The sequence below is a fragment of the Panthera onca genome, chromosome B1 (genome assembly GCF_046562875.1).
Source record: "Panthera onca isolate mPanOnc1 chromosome B1, mPanOnc1 haplotype 2, whole genome shotgun sequence".
NCBI lineage: Eukaryota > Metazoa > Chordata > Mammalia > Carnivora > Felidae > Panthera > Panthera onca.
In genome coordinates this window covers 950,588-960,158 of record NC_138342.1, presented here as the reverse complement: position 1 = coordinate 960,158, position 9,571 = coordinate 950,588, and the positions used below count along the sequence as shown (strand labels likewise).

Here is a 9,571-nt window from a genome sequence, read left to right as displayed (position 1 = left end):
CAGGCGCCCCTGCTTCTGGAGCATTCTGAGGCCACCTGAGCTATCTTCTGGGAGACCGGGAGTCCGCCCCTGTGGCTCTACCCTGAACCACTTGCCTTAATTTTATGCAGCACACTTGCCTCTTAGTTACGTACCGGACCCAGGTTTATCTAAACTGGTTGCAGTCTGTCCTCCAGGCTCCCATCTCCAAGCTGGCTGCTGGCCTTGTGGTGTTGTGTCTCCTCCGCACCCCACCAGGCTGCTCTGATGATCTGGGGGAGAGTCTGACGGTGCAGAGAGAGGCCTGGGGTGCAAGTCCAGGGCGGGAGCACTGTCTGGGGCTTCCTGGTGGCTGTTCCTGGATGGGGTGGCCCCTACCTGCTCCCTGCCTGGGGGAGATCCTGGGCTTCCTGTTAGAGGCTGGGTGAGGGGCTGGCTTCTCTCAACTCCCGCTCTTTAGTTGCATGCTTGTGGGGTTGCCTATCTCTTGGAGAGGCATGCACCTCCCTGCCTACTGCTGCCCCCATGAGTCCAGGGAAAGGCTAAGCTTCAGACTCCTGGTTAGAGGGGGCACTGAGCTGAAGACACACACAGCGACGTCCTACGTCCAGGCAACAAGCTTGTTGGGACACAGCACAGGGCTGGCCAGTAGGGTCCTCCTGTGTCAGAAAGGGATGTGTGCCTCTTCCCAATTTCTGGTGGCACAGTTGAGAGGGCAGTCCCGGGCCCAGCTCTGACAGATGTGGTTGCCGGAGGGGGTCCTCGCTTGGAGCCCTCACATTCGTAGTCCTAAGCCCCCTAAGCCTGGCTGTTTTAAGCAGGGGTGATGGACCCAGCCGTTGGACTTGCCCAAGGCCACACCGGAACCCCAGGGATTTGGCAGTGGAGGTGGCTCAGTTTTGTGGACCCCCAGGGTACTCTGCAAATGAAGGCCAGCCATCAGAGGGGAGGACAAGCCTAGCCTCAGCCCAGTTTCCGGTGCTGCCAAAGGAGGGCTAGGTCAGGTTATTTTTATTACAAAAGAAAGTTACTTAGTTTTATAAAGATAAACGTATTGTAGCTAAGCGATATGGTATTTAATAAAATGATAGTCTGAAAACATACCGACTTAAATGGAATATTTTGTTTTTCTTGATGTTCGAACTGGTAACGGGGAGAAGCCAGCTGAGAAGGAGCAGCACTGTGCCCACTTCAACGTACCCATTTTTGCTTAAAATGAGAAGGGAGGCAGGCGCTGTAGGAACCTTACCCTCCGTTTTAACCGTTGCAGGCCAGGGTCTCAAGAAGTCCGTTTCCAGGGCTCCCAAGGGGGTGGGCCCAGCAGTTCTGGGCCTGCGGTTCTGGGGAGGGGGTTGTGGCCAGGGCCCTTGGGGTCAGCATGCAGGCACTCTAGATGTAGGGGCCCCCGTGGGAACACTGTGGTGGCCCAAGGGCGTGGGTCCTGGGTGAGGCCTCCAAGCGCAGGGGTCGGGGGTCATGGAGGGCCCGTGGAGCACGGACGGGGGGGAGGGGGAGGGTCGGAGAGCCGGCGGCGGCGCTGAAAGCGGCGGAAGTAAACTGCGCCGCGGGGAGGACTGACGGAGACCAGCGGCGCCGGGCCGGTGCGGCGGCCGTGGGCCGAGACCGCAGCGTCAGCGCAGCCTCCCTTTCCGGGTTCCCGTTTCCCGCCAGCGCAGAGACCGCCCCCGCGGGGCCGACCAATCAGAGACCCGCCGCCTGCCCGCACCCCCTCCCCCCAGGAGCGCCCGCGTCGCGCGCGCGCCCCAATCTCCCGCCAAGACCCCCTTCCCCCGCCCGCGGAGGCGCGGCCGCCCCAATGCTAGGAGGGGGGCGACTTTTCTTCGGGCCTCTCCTCGTCCACTCGGACGGCGTCGGTCCGCCGCCTCCCCGAAGGCAACGTCGGGGCTGCGGGCCGGCGGCGCCCCGCCCAGGGTCGGGCAGCCCGCGGAGCGGGTTCTGCCGTCTGGACTCCCCCGCCCGCCCGGGCCCGATGGTCTCGCCCGACGCGGCGCGCGCGGGAGCTCGGAGGGGCGGGGCCGCCGGCGCATAAAGGCGGTTGGGGGCGGGGCGCGCGCGCAGAGCTTGTCAGCGCCGGCGCGGGAACGGTCGCGGCTGCCGGCTCCCGACCCCCGCCCGAGGACGCAGCCCGGCGCCACAGCACCCCGCCGCTGCGCTCGATATGGCCTGCCGGCCGCGAAGCCCCTCCGGCTGCGGGAGCCGCCGCGACGGCGACGCCAGGTGAGGCGGGCCGCGCGTCCCGGGGCGTTCCGGGCGGGCCGGGGCGGGGGGCGGCGGGCGGCGGGCGGGCGGCGGGGGGGCTCGAGGCCGCTCCCCCCCCCCCTCCCCCCCCACCGACGCGGCCTCTCGTCCGCAGCCCGCCGGCCCCCGCGAGGTGGAGCCTCGGACGGAAGCGCAGAGCCGACGGGAGGCGCAGGAAGCCCGAGGACGCCGAGGGCCCCGCGAAGCCGCCGGGCGACTGCAGACCCGACAGGTGGGCCCGGGCCCCAGCGGGCTGCTTGAGGCTCCTGGGGTCCCCGTCCTGATTGGTTAAGGCGCCTGGGGGGACTCTGTCCTGACTGCCTAAGGTGCCCGGGGTCCCCCCGTCCCGACTGGTTAAGGCTCCTGGGTTCCCCGTCCTGGCTGCTTATGGCCCCTCGGGGTTACCGCCCTGATCGGCTCGTGGCGTCTGTGCCTCGCATTAGCTGATTATTTAAGGGGCTTGTGGTTTTGGACTCTGATCAATTAGGGTGCCCGGGGGGGTCCCAGCTGTTTGAGTGGCCGCGCTGCCAAGTCCTACGACACTTGGGTAGCCACGGCGAGTGAGGGTCACTGCACCTGGCTAGTCACGTCACCTCTGGCGTAGCGCCTGACTAGTTCTAGTGAAGGCAGCTGTTTCCCCAAACGTTTGGTTGAGGTGCCCGTATTTTCATTATCTGAGTGTGAAGCACCCTGTGTCACGTGACTGAGGTAGGTGACGTTCCCACAGGACCTCCGGTGATAAGTGTCAACAAAAACGGGTCTCAGCCTCAGCCGGCGAGCCTTCCTGTGTTTCAGGGACACTGGGAAGCTTTTAGCACGTTTCAGTGCAGCTGGTTAGGTGGGGTCTCAGAAGACTCAGCTTAGCGAAGTTGGGCGTCGCACCGCAGTGAAAACGGCGTAGGTGCCAGGCCGCAGACCGAGATTTGAGTTCCAGATCCTTCTTGCTTTTTAAGTTTTACTTATTTGGAAAGTTTTTTTTTCTTTTAGTGTTTATTTATTTTTGAGACAGAGACAGAGCATGAATGGGGGAGGGGCAGAGAGAGGGAGACACAGAATCCGAAGCAGGCTTCAGGCTCTGAACTGTCAGCACAGAACCCGAGGCGGGGCTAGAACTCACGGACCGTGAGATCATGACCTGAGCTAAAGTCGGCCGCTCAACCGACTGAGCCACCCAGGCGCCCCAAGTTTTATTTATTTTTGAGAGAGAGAGAGAGAGAGTGCGTACATGTGAGTGCAGGTGGGGGAGGGGCAGAGACAGGGGAGGGGGACAGAGGATCTCTGCACTGACAGCAGAGAGCTCAACTCGGGGCTTGAACTCAAGACCTGCGAGATCATGACCTGAACCAGAGTCTGCACCTCTAGATTCCTCCTCCTCCTCCTCCTCCTCCTCCTCCTCTTTTTCTCGGGCACGTTTTTTATTCTCTGGAACATCAAATTCCTCCCTTCCTTCCTAGACCCTTCTTTTCATTCTGATGACTCCAGGTATTTTCTCTCTGAATGAGCCTTTGCTACAGCGTTCACGTGAGTTGTTTCTAGAGCGCGTTGTGTGCTGGGGAGGTTAGGACACCTCGGAAACCACGCTTTCATTTTCCTTGTGCTTGTACTCTGATGCGGGTGGCTCAGCTGGTCAGGGTATTTCAGAGGGACGGGGTGTGGGTGGAGACAGGGCAGGGATGAGGGCTAGGGTGCTCTTGAGAGGCCACAGGGAAGGAAGGCTTTTGTTGGGTTACCTCTGTGTGGTGACGGGACAAACCGGCCCACAAGGATTCGTGTGCCAAGGCCCCCCCCCCCCCCCAGGTGAGGATGCGTTTGGCCTGTTTGAAGCCTGAATGGAGGGGGACAAGGTGGGCGAGCTGTTAGGTTGAGGTGGAAGGGGATGGTGAAAAATAAAGATGGGGAGAAATATGTGGTTGACATTCTACTTTTTAAAATCAAAATTTATTAAAAAAATTTTTTTTGATGTTCGTTTTTGAGAGAGAGAGAGACCATGTAAGCAGGGGAGGAGCAGAGAGAGAGGGAGGGAGACATGGAATCCAAAGCAGGCTCCAGGCTCGGAGCTGTCAGCACAGAGCCCGACGTGGGGCTCGAACTCGTGAACTGTGAGATCATGACCTGAGCTGATGTCGGACACTTAACCGACTGAGCCACCCAGGCGCCCCTCACGTTTGACTCTTTAAGGCAGGATTCCTGATGTTTGCTGGTGGGTTGGGTGCAGAGAGGGGTCTAGGATGACTCCAACGTTAGCTGTGAACACCTTTGTTTCTTGTGGAACCATGTGCTGAGGTGAGGAGGTTGTGGGTAGAGCAGAGCTGGCATGGGGGGGAGTCCATAGTCAGGCCGAAGCTTCTCCCGTGAGCAAGAGAAGGTGTCGGGAAGGTATTGAGACCTGAGGGTGTGGATGGGGAGGCCACGCACGTTTTGCATAAGTGTGAGTTCTATGCCTTTTAGAGACTTAGGACTAGAAGAGATACTTGGGAAGTGGTCTTGAGTGTGGGAGAGGCCCTGGACAGGGCCGGAGTGGATGTGAACAGAAGCTGTCAGACATCATTGAGGTCAGGGTCTGAGTCCTCCAGTGGTCTCCCATTTAGCTGAGGACGAAATGTTAAATCCTTGCGTTGCCTTAAAAGTCTTTGGTGTCCCTGTGGGTTCCCCTGTAGCTCATTAGCCACGTGGGCCTCCTTATTCATCTAACATGGCAGAAATGCCCTTGTGTCTGCCGTTGGCAGTGCTTTTCTCCCCAGTCCGCCATGGTGAGGAGTGGGGAGTGCATACAGGTGCCTGCAGTAGATCTGTCGCGGGATGTGAGAAGTTCCTGTGGAGGGAGGTTAGCTTATTGTGTAAAATAGGCTTTGTTTTCTGTTCCAGCACCTTCCCAAAAAACGTTTTCGTTCTGAGATAGGATAGGTTGGTGACTATGATGTACTTAATCTGAAAAATAGGCTTGGGGTGCCTGGGTGGCTGAGTCGGTTAAGCATCCGACTTCGGCTCAGGTCATGATCTTGCCATTCGTGGGTTCGAGCCCCGCGTCGGGCTCTATGCTGACAGCTGGGAGCCTGGAGCCTGCTTTGGAGTCTATGTCTCCTTCTCTGCGCCTCCCCCACTTGTGTTCTGTCTCTCTATCTCAAAAATAAATAAACGTCAAAAAAAATAAAAATAAAAAGAGGCTTCAGTTCTGCAAGAGGCATTTTCTTTTCTACAAAAATATGTGATGTAGCAAAAGGTCATTTGTAAGCACCCTTTAAAAGTTCAGGAAACTGCCGTGGTAGAGACCTGAACCCCTTGATAGACTAGTGAGAAGTCCATGTCCAGCTCTGGACAATCCCCCCATTTGATTCTTCTCTGTGTCTGGGATACGGTTACTGAGTCACATTAACTTTTGGTTCATTAATTTGACTTCAGACACTGCCACCCATTTTTAGATTCTGGAAATTTTCTTTTAGAAATCTAATTTTAGTTTTTCTAGGTGAGGAAACCGTAAGAGAATAAACGATAATTGCGCAAAGAGATTATTCGTTACCGCAGTTGCGCTTCCAAAGCACGCCGTTTGGTTTGCAGCTCAGGTACTGAAGGCTGCTTAGAGCTGCAGCTGCAGTTCGTGTCCAGCTTGGCTTCGCCCGTGGTGGCCAGTAGAAAAAAATCAGTTTATGTCTAATCTACAGATAATGGACATACCAGCAATTCTGACTGCCAGATTTCAAATTCCCTAATTTGACCAAAGATTTAACTTGGCCGAAGGTTTCCTTGATCTCCAGATAGAACTGAACCCCTAGTTTACGCTTAACCCAACTCTAGGGGGGGGCACTGTTATCAGTGCGTTAAGTTCTTGTAGCGGGGACTCAGTTGTAAATTCTTACCCTCTTGTTTTAATTATGTGGTATATTCCGAATCATTACGCGCATCTGAAACTAACTAGTATGTGCTGTTTATTAAGTACCTTTCACGTGCTGGGCACTTTGCTTAGTATGAAGTATTACCTAAGGGTTTTTTAAAATGCTGAAAAGTAGCTTCTCGTTTTACAAATAAAGGAAATTGTATTAGGTGCCGTTCTCAGGGCTGAACATGCCTTGTTGACTTTGCCTTCCCCCCAGTGGACTTTTTCCTCCTGATTTAGCCAACACTGGCACATGGTAGGTGCCCAGAAGTTCGATAAATGAAGCCCAGAGAGGCTTTCAGTAAATTGCCTAAACTCAGTGATCTAGTAAGTTATGGAGCAGAGATTGGCCCAGAGCCCTTTCCCTTGGCACCCTCCAAACAGCATGTGAACATTTCCTGACGTACTGTTTGAAAGGAGACGGAAAGTGTGTGCCATGGTTCACATGTACGTTTTTATCTTATTGCAGTTTTACCACTCCCGAGGGCCCCAAACCCCGTTCTAGATGTTCAGACTGGGCAAGTGCAGTCGAAGAGGATGAGATGAGAACCAGAGTTAACAAGGAAATTGCAAGGTATACGTTGCAGACCGTTTGGAATGTTATTTATTGTGCTTTCAGTTATGTGTTAAATCTGAGATGTGTCTTAAAATGATGATTTTTAAGAGTTTGGTCCCCATACCACAATGTTAGCAGTACCTGGGAACTTCTTAGGAATGCACATTCTCAGGCCCCACCCCAGGCCTGCTGAATGGCAAACTCTGGGTGGGGTCCGGCCATGTCTTGAAGAAGCCCTCCAGATGAGGCTGCTCGCCAAAGTTTGAGGACCCCTGCCTTAGCGGCCATCCTTCCACCGTGATGTGCCCTGACCCACCACGTTGTGCTCTGCCACCCCAGCAAAGTGTGTTGTCTGACACCTGGCTCAGATACCGGCTTGGAAGTGGGAGAGCGCGGTGAGGGGTCCCCAACTGGGGGTCTCTAAACCCCTTGCAGTTGTACCCAAAATTCTTGTGTGTGTCCCAAGTTCTCACAAAGACCAAGCCACTTCCTGTACTCATATGCACTCTTAAACACCGTTTATCTCTCTTGATTACAAATTCTGTCCCCCCCCCCCCCCATATATGCCATCCACCCCAGCTGAATGAATTTTGAGTTAAAATACTGTGGCTCATAATTAGCTGGAGAATGTTAAACTGAGTCCATTGGTTCTTAATTCTTATGAAATGTGTCCTCTCTGCAGAGAAGCAGGGCCACATTGCCTGTTGCACGTCTGCAACAGAGAGGGAAACACAGAATCTGCAGCTTGATGGTATTTCTAGCTGCCTCCTTAAGAAAGGCACAGGCAGTGTGGGAGCTGGTTATGACCACACATGTTGTGTGTGTGTTGGGGGGGCAATATACCTCTTGGAAAGGTGAGCCAGAAGTTAACAGGTATGGCTCCAGTGTTTTGTTTCAGAAAAAAAAAAAAAAAAAATTTAACGTTTATTTATTTTAGACAGAGAGACAGAGATAGAGCATGAGTGGGGGAGGGGCAGAGAGAGAGGGAGACACAGAATCCGAAGCAGGCTCCAGGCTCCGAGCTGTCAGCCCAGAGCCTGACTTGGGACTCGAACCCATGAACTGAGCCAAAGTCGGACGCTTAATGGATTGAGCCATCCAGGTGCCCCTGCAGTGTTTTGAATTAGTTGTTTTATTGACGTAGATCTCGATTTTCCCAACTGTAGAGCTGGGATGTTTGATTTGGTCTGTGTAGTTTCTGTGCGATGCTCCTGAGGTTTATAACAGCTGTCATGGCCTCACCTGTGTGTCCTGACCCCCCTTCTCCCCTTGCCAGGGACTGTCCGCGGCTCTTGTGCTATGTGTGGAGATCCTGGTCTGTCTGGACACTCCTTTGGTGGCTCCTTCTCCTCAGTTGTCTCACAGGCCTGCCTCTGAAAGTTGTTCTGCTTTGCAGAACAGGCCTGCTCAGTTTTGGGACACTCTGTTCCTGGATCACACCTTTCCTGATGGAAGGCTGCTGCTTTAGTAAGGCCTGGGTGGTCTGAGTTGCCGATGGTGGTGGCCCGCTGTACGTTTTACCAGAATTTAACTCACTGTGCTCTCAAGAGGGTAACACATACCACACACCAGCTCTCTGAAAATTGGAAAGTGAGTTTTAGTCCTACCTGAAGCCAGTCTTTTTCAACTAGAGTCACAGAGAGTGAAGCCCTGGGGAAAGTGATCCGAGGGCCTCCTCTCTGTGTTGTCACAGGCTGGCATAGAATTGATGTTTCCTGGGTTCACAGGAAGTCAACTCATTCATTACTGCCAGTGCCCAAACTGCTGGATGCCTCAGCAAACTTGGGGGTGGGGATTTTGGAAGGAGATGCAGTGATGACCTACTTCAGACAAATGAGCTTCTGGTTTGAGGTGGTTCGTGGTTTCAGTGGCAGATTGTGTACAGTCCTTGGGCCGACATACCTGGGCAGAGCTGGGGTTTGGTAGTTGTTGTGATGATAGAAGTCAAATGCCTGGTGAAGCTTGCAGGGGACACAACGGGGGTGGTGGTGCCATTCTCCTTCCAGGTATAGGAGGAGGTTCGCGGGACTCAGGCACACGCGTCTTGTTAGTAACTAACTAGTTGTGGTATTAGAAGTTAACTTTTTATTTCAACTTTTGTTTATTTTCTTTGAAACTGGGCTTTTACGACTTAACCTGAAACTGTTAGGGACTTTATTTGGTTCAGAGAACCTCTGCCTTATTATATGTGGTGGTGCCCAAGGGCATTGAGGCAGCTGCTCATAGAGCCTGGTTGCCCTAAGCACTTGGTGTGATCTTGGTGTATAACTTATCTTCTTATGAGAGAAGATGACTGAGGCAGATTGAAAATAAGCCACCCAGGGGCTCCTGGGGGGCTCAGTCGGTTGAGCGTCCGACTTCAGCTCAGGTCACCATCTCGCGGTCCGTGAGTTCGAGCCCCGTGTCGGGCTCGTCGGGCTCTGTGCTGACAGCTTGGAGCCTGGAACCTGCTTCGGATTCTGTGTCTCCCCCTCTCTCTGCCCCTCCCCCATTCATGCTCTGTCTCTGTCTCAAAAATAAATAAAACTTCAAAAAAAAAAAAAAAATAAGCCACCCAACTGTGCTGTTACCTGTACTCGTTAATCCGGACTACACTGCTCGGGAAGAAGACCTTATTCTTGGGGGCTGTTTCAGTTCTAAAAGCATTGTATTCAGTTAATTCAGTTATGCCTTAAAATCAGTGATGTTTATTTTGCTTTCAGATATAAAAGAAAACTCCTCATAAATGACTTTGGGAGAGAGAGAAAGTCCTCGTCGGGAAGGTAAATGCCACGTAAAGGTTTCTTTTTTAATTTGATGGGCCTGCGGTCTGTTAGTAGAAACAACTGTGCATGAGGTGCTGGTTGTCTCAGCGGCATGTACTGGGTTAGTCCTTTCCTCACTGCGTTGGAAGCCGTACCGATTGT

General features: G+C 53.8%; 1 protein-coding gene across 5 annotated transcripts in view; it reads left to right on the top strand.

The window, feature by feature from the left end:
* The first annotated feature begins 2,034 nt into the window (after positions 1-2,034).
* SLBP (stem-loop histone mRNA binding protein) overlaps positions 2,035-9,571 on the top strand; it is a 41,940-nt gene continuing 34,403 nt past the window's right edge. Inside the window, exons 1-4 of one of the 5 annotated variants that reach the window (XM_060655573.3) lie at positions 2,037-2,217; positions 2,354-2,470; positions 6,579-6,683; positions 9,368-9,427. In XM_060655573.3, coding sequence (XP_060511556.3) covers positions 2,159-2,217; positions 2,354-2,470; positions 6,579-6,683; positions 9,368-9,427 — 341 coding nt within the window. In that variant the 5' untranslated portion in view covers positions 2,037-2,158. Of the gene's footprint in view, positions 2,218-2,353; positions 2,471-6,578; positions 6,684-9,367; positions 9,428-9,571 lie in introns of all 5 variants that reach the window. The other 4 variants (XM_060655577.3, XM_060655575.3, XM_060655574.3 and 1 more) reach the window with 4 other exon arrangements.